This window comes from Podarcis cretensis (genome assembly GCF_951804945.1).
Source record: "Podarcis cretensis genome assembly, chromosome: 15".
Lineage (NCBI taxonomy): Eukaryota > Metazoa > Chordata > Lepidosauria > Squamata > Lacertidae > Podarcis > Podarcis cretensis.
The window spans coordinates 2,820,414-2,838,296 of NC_137185.1; the positions used below are offsets into that span (position 1 = coordinate 2,820,414).

The window sequence follows — 17,883 nt, forward strand, 5'->3', positions numbered from 1 at the left end:
GTGGACTGTAAGGTCCTCCGCGGGGCATACCATATTATTATATTTACACTCCAGATTTCTTCCAAAGAGCTCAAGGCATAGTTCTCCCCTCTTTATTTTATCCTCACAACAACCCTGTGAGGGTGGTTAGCCTGAGAGTTAACCCAGGGAGCTTCCTGAAGGCCGAGTGGGGACCAGGAGCCTCCTTCTTAACCAGGTCTTAGTCTGACATTCTTAACCACAACACTACCCTGGCTCTCCAATCTAGTCCAGCATCCTGTTCTTTTTAAGGATCTAGCAAATGTTGGCAAACAGTTGAAATTAGCAATACTAAAAGCATTGTTTCATTTGAGCAAACTGCTTGGAGGTTTTGGGGGATTTTTACAATCAAGCAGTATGTAATTTTTATGTTTTCACCATTTATCAAGTAAATATTAGTAATATTACTTACCATTAGTATGGTTTATTATTAGCATTAATGTGTTATTTACTTCGTATGATTATTACCGTATTTTTCGCTCCATAAGATGCAATTTTTTCCCTCCTAAAAAGTAAGGGGAAATGTGTGTGCGTCTTATGGAGCGAATGCAGACGGGAGGCTCTGCTCAGCTCTCTCTTTAAAGAGCCGCACCGAGCGTGAGTGCGGCTCTTGCTGGCTTTTCCATGAGAGGTGCTACGCTGCGCTGCTCTGCTGAAGCCGGCAGAGGAAGAGCGAGAGCTGCACAGGGCCTCTTGCTCTGCTGGCTTCACAGCGAAGCGGGAGGAGGGACAGACGGGAGCAAGCAAAGCGAGAGCCGCTTACGTGGCTTCTGTCCCACTTTGTGCAGCTCTCACTTTGCCTGCCCATCCCTCCTCCCGCCTCGCTGTAAAGCGAGGCGGGAGCAAAGTGAGAGCTGCACAAAGTGGGGCAGAAGCCACGTAAGCGGCTCTCGCTTTGCTTGATTTAAAGCAAGAAAAGCGAGAGCCGCTTACATGCTCTGCGCAGAATATATTTTTTCTTGCTTTCCCCCTCTAAAAACTAGGTGCGTCTTATGGTCAGGTGCGTCTTATGGAGCGAAAAATATGGCAGTTGTTTTTCTAGGCTGTCCTTCATCCAGTGATCACCAGGTGATACACAACAATGTATGAAACTTTGTAAGTCAGGGCATGTTAAACAGCAGAGACCAGTAGTTGGTCTTTAAAACTCCAGCTATCATATACAGCCTCCATCTCAGTTCTCAGGAAAGCCTGGATCAGGGGCTCTTAGCAAACTGAGGAGCAGCAAAGTCAATGACGAGCCAAGTCAGTGACAAGCTCCAAAGCCAGTTCCGAGCAAGTGGGTGTGAGAAGGTGACAAGCCCCCTTCTCAATGCCACGCAGCCATCTAACATAAGAGCACACAGCAAAGTCGCATGAATCATTACCTTCCCCTGCTTTTCTCCGAGAGGTTTTCGGGGGACACTCGCGACCCGGGGCGCTGGTGGGGCGCAGACTGGATCTGCACCTCAGGGCTGTAGCGGTTTGAGGCCTTCACCCGGTTCGTGGTGGCGATGGAAGTCGGGGCGGAGGTCTGGAATGTGCTAGTGGGAGTCTGTAGGGATGGCTGCGTAGTAGGTTGGTTGCGGGCAAAATCCTGGGTGATGATTTGCTGCGGGGGAAACAGAAAAGACAAAATGAACAAATAGCAACAATCTCGCAAAACTAAACCAGCACCCGAGGCAGGAAGCATGTGTGATTGATTTGCAGACTGCTGTCAAGAGGAGAAACCTTTAATTATTTTTGTTGTGAATTGTGTAAAAGCAGCGTGTGTGTGTTTTAGAAATTACAAGATGAAGGATGCCCAACTTTTCTACAAAATAAAGCAACTGGCCAGTGTAGACTCAATGTTTACTTGGCTTTGGGAATAAGGAATTTTGCAGAGAATCCCAGTTTTTTTTTAATATTATTATTATTATTATTATTATTATTATTATTATTATTATTATTATTATTTTAGTCTCACCTCCAAAACACCTCAACAGGTTTGCAAAAGATCTTAGGATCAAGAGCGCTGCTAGTGGCACATGCCTACCCTTCTCAATTACACCCCACAAACCAACTCAGTTCTTGCCCCGGTGATGACCACCAGTTGCTTGGAAACTGACTTGATGATCCACCTAGCTCAGCATTTACAGGTTGATGACCCACCAAGCTCAGCATTCGTCCTGGGAGAAGCTCTCCAGCATTTCGGGAAGGGAGGCTTTCCAAGTCCTACCCAGAGGTGTTGGGGATCGAACCTAGAACCCTCTGCAAGCAAAGTGTGTGCTCCAGCCTTTCCTGTGAAACTAAACCAAGCTTCTAGTCCTCATGGGTCTCAATAAAAAGCTGATTTAAAGCAGGAAGCCGCCTTATACTAAGTCAGACCAGTGGGCCATTTAGCTAAGTATTCTCAGTACTGACTGGCAGCAGCTCTCCAGTGACGGTTTCAGGCAGCAGTTTTCTCCAGCCCCTACCTAGAGATGGGGAGGACTGGAACTGGCAAAGCAGGGGCTCTACCAGTTTACTACAGCCTCCAGCTAACTATTCCACCCTTGTCTCCATCTAACTATATAACGTCGAGTGAAGAATTCTCTCTGTGCTGCAGATAACTTAAGCGGGTTGCCAGTTTGCTAGCGGGCCAAGTTCAAGGTGCTGCTATTAGTAGATAAAGCTCTTTGCAACTGGGGACCAGTTTCCCTACAAGATCACATCTACACCCACTCAACCGCTTCGATCAGCAGGTCAGACTACATAATGCCCATTCTGCAATAGTAAGAAATCAGTATTTTAGCATGGCAGCGCCTACACTTTGGAACTCCCTGCCTATTGAAATTATGCAGGTGCCGTCACTATACCCTTCCTGCAGGTGCTTAGAAAGCTGGTGTGCATTTTAATTTTAGTCGGTTGTTACTTTTCGAAAGTCTTGAATTACGCTTGTTAGTTTTTCTTATGGATCATTTTTGCTTTATCCTTTATTGTACACCTCTTTGAAGGTTTGTTTGTTTTTTCAATCAAGCGCTGTACAAATTTGATGAATTGGAACTAGAAATGGACCGTATTAGACACTATAAGTATATAGGCAACCATGCGAGTTCCTATAAGCAGTGGTGAGAATCTGGGGGTAAACCTCAAATCAGGCACCCCCAAACTTGGCCCTCCAGCTGTTTTGGGACTACAATTCCCATCATCCCGGACCACTGGTCCTGTTAGCTAGGGATGATGGGAGTTGTAGTCCCAAAACAGCTGGAGGGCTGAGTTTGGGGGTGCCTTCCTCAGATGAAAGCATCGGGGAAGTTTCCTACAGAGGTGCACAAGTACGCAAACCTACACAGATGTGATCGGCCAGGGTGATCAGGCGGTGTGTTCGTGGCACTGGCCCCATCCCTTCACCCTGCGCAGGTGGCGGAGGAGGAGGAGGCTGCTGCTGTTGCTGCTGCTGTTGCTGCGGCGATGGAGAATCTTGCTGCTGCCTGTAGGAGTGGATTGACCCCTCATACTGACGGCTGCAGTCTCCTAGTTAGAGAAGAAGAAGAGATTCACAATGCAGGAAGGTGGGGAGCCTGTGGTCCTCTATGGCGCTTCTCGGCCTCCACATCCCATCAGCCCTGACGTAGGTAACCGGGAGAGGAACTCATTTGCACTCAGAAAAGATCACTCATAAAATCAGCAGAACGTCCCAATGGGGCTCGGTGGGACTTGATAAGAAACGCTCCAGCTACAGGGTTGCAAGGTTCTCTTTCCGCACTGCAAAAAGAGATACGAGACTCTTAATTGCGAATTACTTGCAAGCTTGTTCTGCCCCTACATATGTATGCATTTTGGCCTGCGACTCTATTCGGTTTTAAGATTCGTCATTTGCTGTTTGTGACCTACGACTCTGAATAAATGAATCAAAAAAATCGTCTGCACCCGATTTGCCCTCCCTGCGCGAAGATGCAAGTCGAGAGGCTGCCCCAATCCCGCACAGTGAGAACTTACGTTCTGCCTGGCTCATTTTGGGGGCTTCCTGTGGATAAGGCAGCATCTTTTCCTGGGGAGGGACCGGCGAGTTTGCGGGGCTGATCACCTCGATGGCGTCTCGGGGGGGATCGTAGCGGTGAGAGGAGGAAACTACATGGATCGAGGAAGAGAGAGAGAGAGGCAGAGGTCATTCATAAGGCCCAACCCTGACCTGCCTCTGGTAGTATTAGGTCTGCTGGTGTAGAAGTGTGATTCACACTTTGGATGAGAGATGGCTGACTTTGTTTCCCAGGAAAACCCGTATAAATAGGGGTGCAGGTGGGTATCCCACCTTTGGGGAAAACACTATAGGCTCCTCCCCCAGTTCTGGGCACCACAGTTCAAGAAGGACACTGAGAAACTGGAACGTGTCCAGAGGAGGGCAACCAAAATGGTCAAAGGCCTGGAAATGATGCCTTATGAGGAACGGCTAAGGGAGCTGGGCATGTTTAGCCTGGAGAAGAGGAGGTTAAGGGGTGATATGATAGCCATGTTCAAATATATAAAAGGATGTCACATAGAGGAGGGAGAAAGGTTGTTTTCTGCTGCTCCAGAGAAGCGGACACAGAGCAATGGTTCCAAACTACAAGAAAGAAGATTCCACCTAAACATTAGGAAGAACTTCCTGACAGTAAGAGCTGTTTGACAGTGGAATTTGCTGCCAAGGAGTGTGGTGGAGTCTCCTTCTTTGGAGGTCTTTAAGCAGAGGCTTGACAACCATATGTCAGGAGTGCTCTGATGGTGTTTCCTGCTTGGCAGGGGGTTGGACTCGATGGCCCTTGTGGTCTCTTCCAACTCTATGATTCTATGATTCTAAATATTTTAGAGAGGAGTCCTGTTTTCCGTCTGTGTTTAAGGTTATGTGTGCAGGTGTTTCGCCTGTTGTTGACAGAGAGAAGATTTGAGCACTCACTTGTTTTAATTCTGTGAAATGGGTATTTTGTGCTGCTTTAGACCGTTCCTTAGATTTCCATAGGTGTCCTCAGCCCCCCAACCCCAAAACAGATTGGGGATCCCCGATTAACATTTTCATCCATCCATGTTTGAAAGCCTCTCTTCTAAAAAGGGGTTTACAAAGTACATTTTGCTGAACCCCTTTTGGGACAGTTTCGTTTAGCACCTGATGGGAGGGCGTTGCACAAGGCGGACGCCACTACCGAGAAGGCCCTCTGCCTAGTTCCCTGCAATCTCGCTTCTCACAGTGAGGGAACCACCAGAAGGCCCTTGGAGCTGGATCTCAGATGAGCAATGGGAGTGGAGATGCTCCTTCAGTGATACTGGGCCGAGGCCGTTTAGGGCTTTAAAGGTCAGCACCAACACTTTGAATTGAAGTGTATTGGGAGCCAACATAAATCCTTTAGGACTGGTGTTATGTGGTCTCGGCGGCCGCTCCCAGTCACCAGCCTAGCAGCTGCGTTCTGGATTAGTTGTAGTTTCCAAGCCACCTTCAAAGGTAACCCCAAGTAGAGCGCATTGGAGTAGTCCAAGAGGGAAACTGAGACCCTGAATAATACTTTCTAAAGAGGAGGGGGAGTTGGGGGTGGGTTAGAGGGCCATAAAAGTTTGAGAACCACTTGTCACGGCTAAAAATTGGCTGCTGTTTCTTTAATGCTAAAAGAACTAAGTCAGCATGAGTCAGCGGCCTACAATGACTCATGCAACCTTCCACCAAATTGTACCTGTATATATAGAGTGGTCAATGTTAGTGTTTGGTGTGGGTTGGTTGGATGGTAGAAAGCTGGATGCGTTTGGTGCGTGTAAAAGCTGTTGGTCGTGGCTGAAGAAGACTTTTTAAGATAAAAAGCAGCAATACTCTGCAAGAATACTCTTTCTCAAAGACTCTTTTGTGCCAACTAAGGTCTGAGGATTAGGAGTAAAAAGGAGGTCAGAACCTTTTCTTTTTCAAACACTGATACTACTGCCCTGCACCTAAAAGGGCCAAACCTGTAGCCAGGCTAAGGAGGCCAAAGGAAAACTACGAAGACATACGGCTGCTGGAGGAATCTGAGCTCTGGGAGCCGCGATCGCGGGCGTCCTTGTCGGAGGCGATCTGTCGGGTGATAATCACGTCGATGAAGTTGGCCGCCGTGATGGTGGTCTTGCCACGCGTCCGAAGCTCCTCCTCATACTTGGATATGGAAGGCGGGCCCTTGTCCTTCCCGGCGTCCGAGTAGATGGACGAGGAAGGCTGGGATTTCCCCGAGGAGGAGTAGCTCGACGAGGACGAGGGGTACAGGCCCGGGGGCCCCCTCTTCTCTGCCTCCATCGCCTTCTGCTCCATCTGCTGCTGCTGCTGCTGCTGCTCGCTCACGACCGATCTGCGCCCTGGGTTCTCCTCCATGCGGCCCCCGTCGTGCTTGCCGCCCTCTTTAGACTTGGCCACCTCCATCTGGGGAGCGGAAGCGGCAGCATCCACGAGGGCAGCCAGAGCGTCGGCGGCCGTGTTGTAGCGGGAGGTGGGCAAGGCCTGGGTGATGGTGGGAGTGCCAGGGGGGATCTGCCTGTTGGTCGGAACAAAAAGAGGGCGGTAACACCTTAGGACATTTTGAGTTATACAGCAAGAGTGGCACCATCGTCAACTGTTGGCACAGACTCATAGGGTTGCGTCCAGCTAAGTTTCACCAACTTAACCGTATCTATTTGTAGTGGTCATCTAGGATTGCTATGAGGAATTATGAAAAATGAAGCAAGCCATTGTGTCAGCGGGGAAAGCATCGCTTTGGCTGGGTTTGAGTCACTGACATGATTTCTGATCAATCCCACAAGCCTCTGCATCTCTGCCACGTACAGACCAGTTGCTTCACCAGGCACCCTGGGTACATAAAAATAAGGAGATAGCTTTGAAGGAGGTAGCTTTGATGCAGCTTTTGTTAATCTTTAGGTAGATCTTAGGGCGGCCAGGAACAGAGTTCACATGGAGGTGGTAAAATGCCTGTCTTTCCTTTTATGACCTCCGGGGTTTGCTAAATGCATTCCTCCTTGGTTCCTATTTATTTAGCCGCAACATGTATGCATGCTCAAATAGGAAATAGTTCTTTGTAGTTAAGAAGCTTCCTCTGATCTGACTCTGATCTGAAGCTTCCTCTGATCTGAGCATTTCTGGCTTTGAAATGCTCAGAGGAAATTTATTGGTTCTTACAAACGCTGTGTTAAAGTTCTTTTGTGAATAAAACAACCTGGGCCAGGGAGTGGCAAGCGGACTTTCTCCCAGGGTCTTGCTGGTCAAGCCTCGTGTCTATCGTATTAATCAGGGTCCAGTCCTTCCTTTGCCTTCAGAACACAACATCCATTCATTACAGCGGACTGACTCTGAGCCCAACTACTGCTGCGTGCAACTCACTGAGTTGGAAGGGACCATAGAGGCCATCCAATCTGACCCCCTGCTTCAGCAAAGGTAAGTCTTGCAACTGCCCCCCCCTTGAGAGATTCCTTCTCTCCAGCCCCTGCTTCAAAGATCTCCTGCGAAGGGAGAGTCTGCTGGGTGATCCACGGCCGAAAAGCTCTTCCCATCAGAAATCTTTTCCTAACGTTTCAATAGAATCTTATCCCCTCCAATTTTGAGGGACTGGGAACAGGTTCTCTCAGTCTTCCTCCTGGCAGCTCTTTGAAAGATTTGAAAGGCGGTTGGTCTTCTCCTGCAGCCATTCCTTACAAAAACCCCATCTCCAAGCTCTATCAGCCATAAGGAATTAACACACTTTTTTACAAGCATTGAGCAACTTGGGCTTTGAGGACAGATGTATCCCTTTAAGACAGTGTTTCCCCAAACTCTAGCTGCTTTTGGACTACAGTTCCCATCATCCCTGACCACTGGTCCTGCTAGCTAGGGATGATGGGAGTTGTAGTCCAAAAACAGCTGGAGACCCAACTTTGGGGAACTGCTTTAAGAGAAGACCGAGTGCGTCCCTGTTTGCACAGAGCAACCGTCCCGCCTCAGGAGTGCCTGATGCAACTTTGCTTAAACCACGGGGAGTGTCAGTCACGGGCAAACAGGATCCCGGCTGCACAAAAGAATTAAAACGAACGTACATGATGCGCAGCTGTGCGGAGGGGTCCAGTGGGGTGATGACACTCGTCCCGTTTGATCCCTGGAAGATGCTCGGCCGCTGCTGCATGACGCTCTCCTGGCTGCGGACTGACGGGGATGGCGAGCGGACGTAGCCGTGGCTTCCTGGCCTTCCTGGCTGCTCAGCGCCTGAAGAATATAACAAATATTAGAAATGAAGCAACGTCCCACCCAGCAGTAGCAGAAAAGAAGCATGAGGTTTGAAGAGTCTGAGTCTGAGCCACTGCTTCAAGAGCCACATCCGCACTGTACTTGGAAGCACTGCGGAACCACTTTTGTGGCTTCTCCCAAAGGATTCTGGGAACTGTACAGTGATATCTTGGTTCCCAAACGTCGAAAAGCCGGAAGTGTGTGTTCCGGTTTCCGAACGTTTTTCGGAAGCCGGACGTCTGATGCGACTGCCGGCTATTGTTTCCGGGGCGCCTGTACCAATCAGAAGCCCTAGCTAAAGCTTTCTTTAAACCACCTGCCTCCTAGTGACAGAGGAACTCCCTCCCAGTAGCAAATTAAAGATTACACACACACACACACACACACACAATCGCTTTAGGCTCTGAGGTATCAAAAAGGAGGGGGCAGCAGCAGCAGCAGCAGCAGCTGGAGAAGGCATTCTGGGCACTCACCTGGACGCAGGTAGAGCTCGCTGGGAACAGTAGCTATCCGCTCCCTCTCTCTCTCTCTCTCCCTCTCTCGCTCCCTGTCCCTCTCTCGCTCCCGTTCGCGCTCCTTTTCCCTCTCGCGCTCCCTCTCCCTCTCAGCGTTGGCTGCAGCGGAGGCTGCCAGATGCGAAGGGTGCCCTGGTGAGGATGGAAAAGGAGAAATGTGGGGGGGGGGGGGAAACAAGACAAGAGGGTCCGTTTGCGTAACAAGGCCAGGCGACATGACGCAGCTTGCGGGGGTTTCGTTGCCGTCATGGCTCCCCACAAGGAATCCTGGGAATTGTAGTTTGGAGAGGGTGCCAGAGTCCGCAAGAAATTCTTAAGTCCTCCTGACATCTAGGGTTCCCCCCGCCCCTCATGTTCCTACTGCTAGAAAAAAGTCTAACGGGGCAGGGACGGGATGCCATCTGATAAAAGCTGGCGGAAGTCAGTGGAAGGAGCATGTGGATTTATCAAAAAAAGACACTCCTGGTTTGAAGCTCCCCTAAGAATGCCAAAAGCAGCTAGAGACCCTAAGGGCCAACTCATCCAGCCCTTGCAATGCAGGAATCTCAGAGGGATTTTTGTCAGACTCTCTGCAGCAGGAGTGTTAAAAGCTGTGCCCCCACCTATCCTGTTAATATAAACCGCTTTGAGGCTTGCTTTAGGTCTTTTTGAAAACAACAAAGCAGCACATACATTTTATGAAATAAGTAAATACAGTGGAACCTCGGTTTTCGAGAGTCTCGGAAGCCAAACAATTCGGAACCCAAACGCCAAAAACCCGGAAGCAATTGCTTCCGTTTTCAAACGTGCCTCAGAAGTCGAATGGCTTCCGGGATGCGTTTTTCATTTTTTTTATCCATTGGCTTTGCAGCCAGCCTCGGTTTTTTAATGTTTAGGAAGTCGAACGGTCTTCTGGAACAGATTACGTTCGAAAACTGAGGTTCCACTGTAGAGTGGTGCCTCGCAAGACGAAAAGAATCCGTTCCGCGAGTCTCTTCGTCTTGCGGTTTTTTCGTCTTGCGAAGCAAGCCCATTAGCGGATTAGCGGATTAGCGCTATTAGCGGCTTAGGGGCTTAGCGGATCAGCTGATAAGTGGCTTAGCGACTTAGCGGATCAGCTGATAAGCGGTTTAGCGGATCAGCTGTTAAGCGGCTTAGCAGCTTAGAAAAAGGGGGGGGGGAGGGAAAAAACCCCGCAGGAACTCGCAAGACATTTTCGTCTTGCGAAGCAAGCCCATAGGAAATTCGTTTTGCGAAGCACCTCCAAAACGGAAAACCCTTTCGTCTAGCGGGTTTTCCGTCTTGCGAGGCATTCGTCTTGCGGGGCACCACTGTAATAGTAAATAGTTACGTGACATGCTAAAAAAGCCCCAAACCTTGTATGTTAAGTCTAATCACACCATTAACTTCACAGCTGGCTGGTGGCCCTTAAGGCAGTGTGGGGAGAGGATGGATGGCCTGGAAGCAGCCATCAAAGCAGGGAGGGGGGTGGGCACTGGCAAAGAAGACATCAAAGGTGGGTGCTGCAGCTAGGTTTTGCATACCCCCCCCAAAAAGATTGAGAATCTGACTGATGACGCTGGGTGTGGCAACAGCCTGCCTGGAACTCCGAGGTGGTGGTAGTGGCCAAAGGGCGACAGAAGCCATGGGTTGCCTTCCCCACCAGGGCGGAAGGTTCAGCGGCCCACTGTTGTTTTGGGGAAGGGGGGGTGTGCCCCCTGCTCTCCCCACCTAGCGGGGAGGCAGCTCTCACCTGGAGACATGGAAGGAGGGTTGTAAGGCCTGGTGGGGAACGCTAGCTGAGTCCCAGGGATGTAGGTGATCCTGTCCATCGGGGGGGTGCTGGGCCCTCCTGGGTGGGGCACCAAGATGGTGGGTGCCATGGTGTTCAGGTCAATGATCCCTAATTAAAAAGGGTGGGGAGACATAATGGAGATATGCACAAGATCACTCAGGCCAGCAGTCTTCGAGCCGTTTCGGACCGGGGACCCACCTTTAACCCAAATATGCATTTTGGGGACCCATTTGTTAATTTTCAAAAAGCATTTATTTGTAGTATGGGGCTGCCGCTGCTGCGTCAATCAGGCCGTGACCCATCAGTTGAAGAACAAGGACTCTGACCACATAAGCGCTACGATACCACGTTAAGCAGTCATGGCTCCCCCCGCAAAGAATTCTGGGAGCCATGGTTTATTAAGGATGCCAAGAGTCACTAGGAGATCCCGATTCCCCCCTCGAAGAGCTACAATTCCCAGAGTTCCCTGTGGGGAGGGGCTGGCCATTAAACCGCTCCCACTCTCACCCCTGACGTCACATGGAACCCAAGGTGTGGGGCAGGCGGGTGTGGCTTGCCCCAAACAGCCTCACAGAGGTCAAATGGCGAGCCGGATTTGGCCCAAAGGCCGAAGATTCTCAACCACCCTGCTTTAAAGCCTCTGTTTTTAAAGAATGGGTGCGCCGAACCCATTTGACACCACATCTCCTCTGATACAGTGGTGCCTCGCAAGACGAAATGAATTCGTTCCGCGAGTTTTTTCGTCTTGCGATTTTTTCGTCTTGCGAAGCACGGACTTTGGAAAAGCTTCAAAAATCACCAAAGTCTTCAGAAACCTCAAAAAAGGCTACCACACCGCGTGCTATGAGTTGCTCCTCGAAGTAAATGCACGGTTTTAAGAAAAAGGAAACTTGCAAGACAAAGGAAACAAACTTGCAAGACGTTTCCGTCTTGCGAAGCAAGCACATAGGGAAATCCGTCTTGCGAAGCAACTCAAAAAACGAAAAACTCTTTCGTCTTGTGAGTTTTTCGTCTTTCGAGGCATTCGTCTTGCGAGGGACCACTGTACTGGACCCCTCAACTTGCTTAAAAACAAACAAGCCCTGCGTACTAAACCTAGAGGCGTTGAAAGTTACGGGCTGGGAAAGAGGCAAGGTGTGCAAGAAGCTGCCACCGGTTATCCGCCCCAGAGGAAGCAGACTCACCTCTGGCTCCCGCGTAGGGGAGGGCCAAGGTCTGCTCCCGGGGAGAGAGCCCCCTGGTGAGGTCGGGCCGCAGGTTGACTTGCATCTGCTGGGAGGTGATGTAGTCGTTGAGAATGGTCTGCCGCGTGTTCTCCATGGCATAGAGCTGGTATTGGCTCGGGTAGCCTGGGGTGGGCGAAAGTTGCCTCTGGAACATGTAGGCAGCGGCTGGGCGGGCAGAGAAGGGAGAAAGGGATCGTTTTAAAAAGGGAAGGTTTGAGTCTGCATTGCAGGGCCCCGCAGGTTCAGATCCCAACTCCGTCAGCAAATTCACACTGGCCGGATGCCACTGACCAGCCTAACCTGCCTCACAGGGTGGTTGTTAAGATAATAATTAGATGGGGAAGCTGGGCCAGGGGGCAGAGGGAACCATCTGCACCACTTTCTGGAGGAAAAAAAGGCAGGATCTGCCCGTCCACAGCACTGAGAGCCAGTGTGGTGTAGTGGTTAAGAGCGGTAGTCTTGTAATCTGGGGAACCGGGTTCGAGTCTCCTCTCCTCCACATGCAGCTGCTGGGTGACCTTGGGCCAGTCACACTTCTCTGAAGTCTCTCAGCCCCGCTCACCTCAGAGTGTTTGTTGTGGGGAGGAAGGGAAAGGAGAATGTTAGCCGCTTTGAGACTCCTGAAGGGGAGTGAAAGGCGGGATATCAAATCCAAACTCTTCTTCTTCTCTGAGCTGCCAGCTTCAAATATGAAAAATGGTAAGCATAATAAATTGCTGTCAGGGAACACCACAGCGAAGGCAGGATGCCGCAATGAACAGCAAACAAAACAAGAACAGTGTTTCCGGGATAAGTCAACTGTTTCAAGGATGAATCTTCATCAGCGAATAAATTCCAAATGAATTGTCCATTCAGGTACATATAATGATTATAGACCAACGCATGCACACAAAAGCTTATTCCAGAACAAACTTAGTTGGTCTATAAGGTGCTACTGGACAATTTTATTTTTTTTATTTCGACTGCATCAGACCAACATGGCTACTTACCTGAATCTAACACTGTTCTGTTCTGTTCCCGTTTCATTTGCTGTTCGTTGCTGCATTCTACACCTTGGAGCATCTATCACTGCAATGTTGGACATTATCTATTGAAAGGCATCCTAACTTCATCGTGGGGCACCCTGGCAGCAATTCATTGCGCTTACCATTTCTTGTTGATGGACTTATACATACATTATTTGTGAATGCTTAAGATTTGTAAATTCTGGATTATGATCTAACTAATTATAATATATTATTAGCCATGTGTTGCGGTTGGATTTGAGCAGATTTTTCTGTATTGCAACACAGGGGATTTGTCTTTGTTACAGCTTCAAATACGAATCACCTGGTGTCACTCGATGTCAGGTGACTGTGGCCCTACCCACCTGTCAAAAGGGGTTGGGGAGGGTGTTTCAGCCTGGGACCTGGCCTTTGACCTGAAAGGAAAGCTCCTGAACCACTGCCTTAAAGGCCAAGAAAGCAAAGCAGATGCAAGAGATGGATGTGAAATTTGGGGTGACCCAATACAAAAATCCTGAGGATCCATGTAGAGCCATACTTTGTAATTATGTTTTTGTGCCATTGCGGTCCCACGCAACAGTGGGTGCATCATTTTTTGGGTGCAGGATATAGCCATGGACATGCTATGTGATCTGATGGTGAATTTGGGGTGACCCAATGTAAAAATCCTAAGGATCCATGGGCTTTTACCTCACCCCTCCAAGGCAGCCTCCTGTATCTCCACCGTCCCTTATCTCCCTCCCGATCGCTTACTGATCAGCTGCTTCCTTTCAACACTCCCTTCCCTCTTGTTTGCCTTAGTGTCTTTTCCTTAGCTGCAGCAGTTTTTTGCTCCTCCTTTTCTTCTAATTTCTCTCCTCATTGCTTTAGCCTTCCTGTCTCCTCTCCTTGCAAGTTCACTGTCTTTACCTCCCCCCCCCTTCCAGGCAGCCTCCTTTCTTGCTAGCATCCCTTATCTCCCTCCCTGATCGCTTGCCGATCAGGGGCTTTGTTTAAACACCCACTTCTCTCTTTCAAAAAAAAAAAAAAAAAAAGCCATGATCGGCTTTTCGCCCCTGGGCAATTTGACTCCAGGGACCACACATTTGCTCCATAAGACGCACAGACATTTCCCCTTACTTTTTAGGAAGAAAAAAGTGTGTCTTATGGAGCGAAAAATACGGTGGATTGATAAAATGAAGACAGAAAAATGAAATCAATAAGTAGCTCAAAAAGGACGTACTGGGATCCAGCGCCCTGTGGAACTGCATGGCTGGGTCCAAGTGTGATGGGAGGTGGCTCCTGTAGACCTCCGGAGTAGCCCCTCGGTGGTGGGGGTCGAAGGGGCTGTGAGTTACGACGGGATCCACCCCCGGGACGGGGGATTTTGCCGGGATGCTCTCCCTCTGCGTTGGCGTCAGGGTGGACTTCCTCTCGTGGTTGGAGGACTTCCCTGAAGAGGCGCCGGGTGCAAATCAAAAGCCAGAGTTAGGAACGGTGCTAAGAATGAAATATTTCAAAACGTAGGCGTTTTGGACCTAAGGAACATGTGTGCCAGTGCTTTCCACAGAGTCGGATCTGACTTAAGTGTTCACTACACTGACTGGCAGCTTCAGCTCTTCCCCTAAATGAGATCCCAGTCTTCACAGTTCCGAATGAAGGGCTGGCTTAAATAGGAGCACTGGGTTGGATCACTGGGCCATTTGGCTCAGGACTGCCCACACTGACCGGCAGCAAAGGCTCTCTAGGGTTTCAAACAAGGCTCTCACCCTGCTGAGGAATGAACCTGGGACCTTCAGCATGGAGAACAGAAGCTCTACCACGAGCAGTAGCCACTGGCCACCAAGTTGGATGACTTTAAAAGAGGAGGAGATAAATTCATGGTGGGTAATTGTCAAGGACCGGCTGGATGCAGAAGAACGGTGGGAAGGCACATAAACTGGTGGGGGGAGAGTGGTCCCCAGTTGCTGCAGCTGCTCCAGAGAGCAGGAACCTGGGAATAGCTGCCTAGACCAAGCAGAGGCAAACTTGGCCCTCCAGATGTTTTGGGACTACAATTCCCATCATCCCTGACCACTGGTCCTGATAGCTAAGGATCATGGGAGTTGTAGTCCCAAAAAACATCTGGAGGGCCGAGTTTGCCCTGGATTGGTGGGCTCAGGTACCGAGACCTGCAGAAACAGCTGTGCTACCTTTGACTATTGGCCGGAGAGTCCCCTAATGGTCAGTAGCTCCTCCCATCCCCGGCTGCAGTTTAGGCTTCAGCTCCCACCAGCCCTCAGGCCGGGGGTCCCCCGAGGGAAACTCACCTTCCGACACCCTGTTCATCATGGGGGAACTCCTGGACATGCCTTGGTAGCTCACAGGCGTCCTCCTGGCGTTGGCATCCTCGTAGATCCCGGGGCTCACTTGCGACTTGGGGGCCTCGTGGAGGGTCGAGCGGAGGACCGAGGTCCCGGAGCTGACCACCGTGTGGCGCTGGCGGACCTCCCCGGAGGACTTGGCCTCCTCGTACTTCCCTCGCTCGGCCGCCTTCACGGTCTCCGTCACCAGCTCCAGCGGAGGCATCCCGCGAGGGAGTTTGCTTGGGCCGGTGATCAAGGACTTGACGTTGTGCTTGATGGCCGACTGGCCAGAGCCGCTCTCGTATTTGATGGGCGTCCCCTGAAGGAGGGAAGAGGACGGAAGGCCGCAGTGTCAGCTAGGCCTCGGTGGGTCCACAGCTATGGGAAGTCACCTCAGAAACCCCACAGACGGACACGTTTTCCCCCACCCCAATTCTTTTCCATACAAGTCTTTTAAAAGGTAAAGGGACCCCTGACCATTAGGTCCAGTCGTGGCCGATTCTGGGGTTGTGGCGCTCATCTCGCTTTATTGGCTGAGGGTGCCGGCGTACAGCTTCCGGGTCATGTGGCCAGCATGACTAAGCCGCTTCTGGCGAACCAGAGCAGCGCACGTTTACCTTCCCGCTGGAGCGGTACCTATTTATCTACTTGCACTTTGACGTGCTTTCAAACTGCTAGGTTGGCAGGAGCAGGGACCGAGCAACGGGAGCTCACCCCGCCGCGGGGATTCGAACCGCCGACCTTCTGATCGGCAAGTCCTAGGCTCTGTGGCTTAACCCACAGCGCCACCCACGTCCCTACAAGTCATTTACCCTTTCTTTATTTCTGTTGCCATTATGAAGCGAGATACACAAAACAAGATAACCCCCCAGTTAGAGCTGGTCCTCAGGGTCCGGGCTGAATGATGGGGGTGGAGATGCTCCTTCAGGTATACAGGACCGAGGCAGTTTAGGGCAAGTAATCAAATAATGATCTAAACCAGGCACGGGGAAACTTTTCCCCTCCAGATGTTGTTGAACTACAACTCCCATCACCCTGTGCCTGCTGGGGCTGATGGGAGTTGTAGTTCTTCGGTGTCTCGGGCAGGCCCTCGGCTTGCAGTGAGAAAATGCGCCCTCTTCCTTTCTTTTTCAGAGTGAATACGCCCAGCTGCTCCAGTGGGCTTTGACACCTGTCTGGCACCTGCCTACCTGAGATATGGAGCCGTCGATCATCGGCCGGGAGCCCTGGACGATCTCTGGGGTTTTGCGGCTCTCTTGGCTCAGCAGGTCCTGCCTGGGGATCTCGTGGATGGAGCGCCCCATCTCCTTGATGGTGGTGACCCCATCGTAGGGCTTCCCCTTGGTGATGGCGCCTTCAAAGCTGCGCAGGGCAGGGGACTCCCTCTTGATCTTCGGGTACTTGAGGCCTTCCTCGTAGCCCTCGGCCGCGGCCCTCGGGGTGCCTTTTGTGGGGGGAAGCAGGGAGAAGGACAAAAGCTTCAGAAGGGCTCACACAACCAAACAGCTGAACGTTGGCAGGAGAAAATGCTGTTTTGTTCCCGCTAATGCCTCTTGACCGCTCCGTCCCTCCAGAAAGATCTCTTTCCATGAGCCGCAGCTCCAATCCATTTTTAATGAAAGTATTAAGTGGACCGTGTTAAGAATGGGTTGTTTGTTTTTTAAGTGTTTAATGTCACTTCTTGCAACTGAATCAGCCGCCTGGCCTTGGGCTTGCAAGGTGTGATGTGATGCGAGGTTGGCTCAGCTGTTCTGACAACTGGCCTTCTGAGCCTTGGGGGAAGCGCACTGAATTCTGAAGCCCCTTGGCTACTTGGGGGGCTAAATGAAAGGGGCCAAAATGTAGTTATGCCATGGCCTTTGCAAAAGATACTTCACAGTATTTAGCCTGGATGTTGATTTAGCAGGAAAACTAAGGGACCCCTGACCATTAGGTCCAGTCGTGGACGACTCTAGGGTTGTGGCGCTCATCTCGCTTTACTGGCCGAGGGAGCTAGTGTACAGCTTCCGGGTCATGTGGCCAGCATGACTAAGCCGCTTCTGGCGAACCAGAGCAGTGCACGGAAACGCCATTTACCTTCCCGCTGGAGCGGTACCTATTTATCTACTTGCACTTGGACATGCTTTCGAACTGCTAGGTGGGCACCGGGATTCGAACCGCCGACCTTCTGATCGGCAAGTCCTAGGCTCTGAGGTTTAACCCACAGCGCCACCCGCATCCAGCAGGAAAACTAGCCATTGATAAATACACGTTTCTGATCCACTTTATTTACTATCTTTATTTACTACCCACTGTTTATTTACCATCTAGGTATACTGTCATATTGCCTCTTTTCTACAAGTTTCTTTTAATTATATCTCTATCTACGTCAAAAGTTGTATACTGTATATAAATATAAATATAAATATAAATCTTTTGTCTACTGTCTTTATACCTGACCAGGCTCAATTGGTGCTCTTTTTTTGAATTGTTGGAATACTTCCTTATTCCTGTCTGTTATACATTTAATAACCATCACCCTATTTATTATCATACAATTCACAGTCATAGAATTGGAAGGGACCTCGAGGATCATCTAGTCTAGGAATCTTTTGCCCAACGTGGGGCTCAAACCCACAACCCTGCGATTGAGAGTCTCACGCTCTACCCTGTTAATATGTGAAGTTTGTTTTTCAATAAATAGCTGGACCAGAACCCAGATTGGTGGAGTTGAAGAGCTTTTAACCTCCTCCCTCCCCACCCCAAAAGCCCATGGGGAGACCTACCTTGCATTATAGAGCCCGACAGCACAGTCCTCTCTTTCAGGTCCGAGTGGGGGCTGCCCCGAGGAAGAGCGCGGCAGATTAACC

General features: G+C 50.2%; 1 protein-coding gene across 3 annotated transcripts in view; it reads right to left on the reverse strand.

The window, feature by feature from the left end:
• NCOR1 (nuclear receptor corepressor 1) overlaps positions 1-17,883 on the reverse strand; it is a 110,825-nt gene that overhangs the window by 9,057 nt on the left and 83,885 nt on the right. For 2 of the 3 annotated variants that reach the window (XM_079955339.1, XM_079955338.1), the window contains exons 31-42: positions 17,800-17,883; positions 16,225-16,478; positions 14,999-15,353; positions 13,933-14,142; positions 11,665-11,871; positions 10,439-10,588; positions 8,665-8,838; positions 8,005-8,170; positions 5,965-6,476; positions 3,955-4,086; positions 3,305-3,489; positions 1,383-1,606 (exon numbers count right to left, since the gene is read on the reverse strand). In XM_079955339.1, the coding sequence (XP_079811465.1) occupies positions 1,383-1,606; positions 3,305-3,489; positions 3,955-4,086; positions 5,965-6,476; positions 8,005-8,170; positions 8,665-8,838; positions 10,439-10,588; positions 11,665-11,871; positions 13,933-14,142; positions 14,999-15,353; positions 16,225-16,478; positions 17,800-17,883 (2,653 nt within the window). The remainder of the gene's footprint in view (positions 1-1,382; positions 1,607-3,304; positions 3,490-3,954; positions 4,087-5,964; positions 6,477-8,004; positions 8,171-8,664; positions 8,839-10,438; positions 10,589-11,664; positions 11,872-13,932; positions 14,143-14,998; positions 15,354-16,224; positions 16,479-17,799) is intronic. The other variant, XM_079955340.1, reaches the window with a different exon arrangement.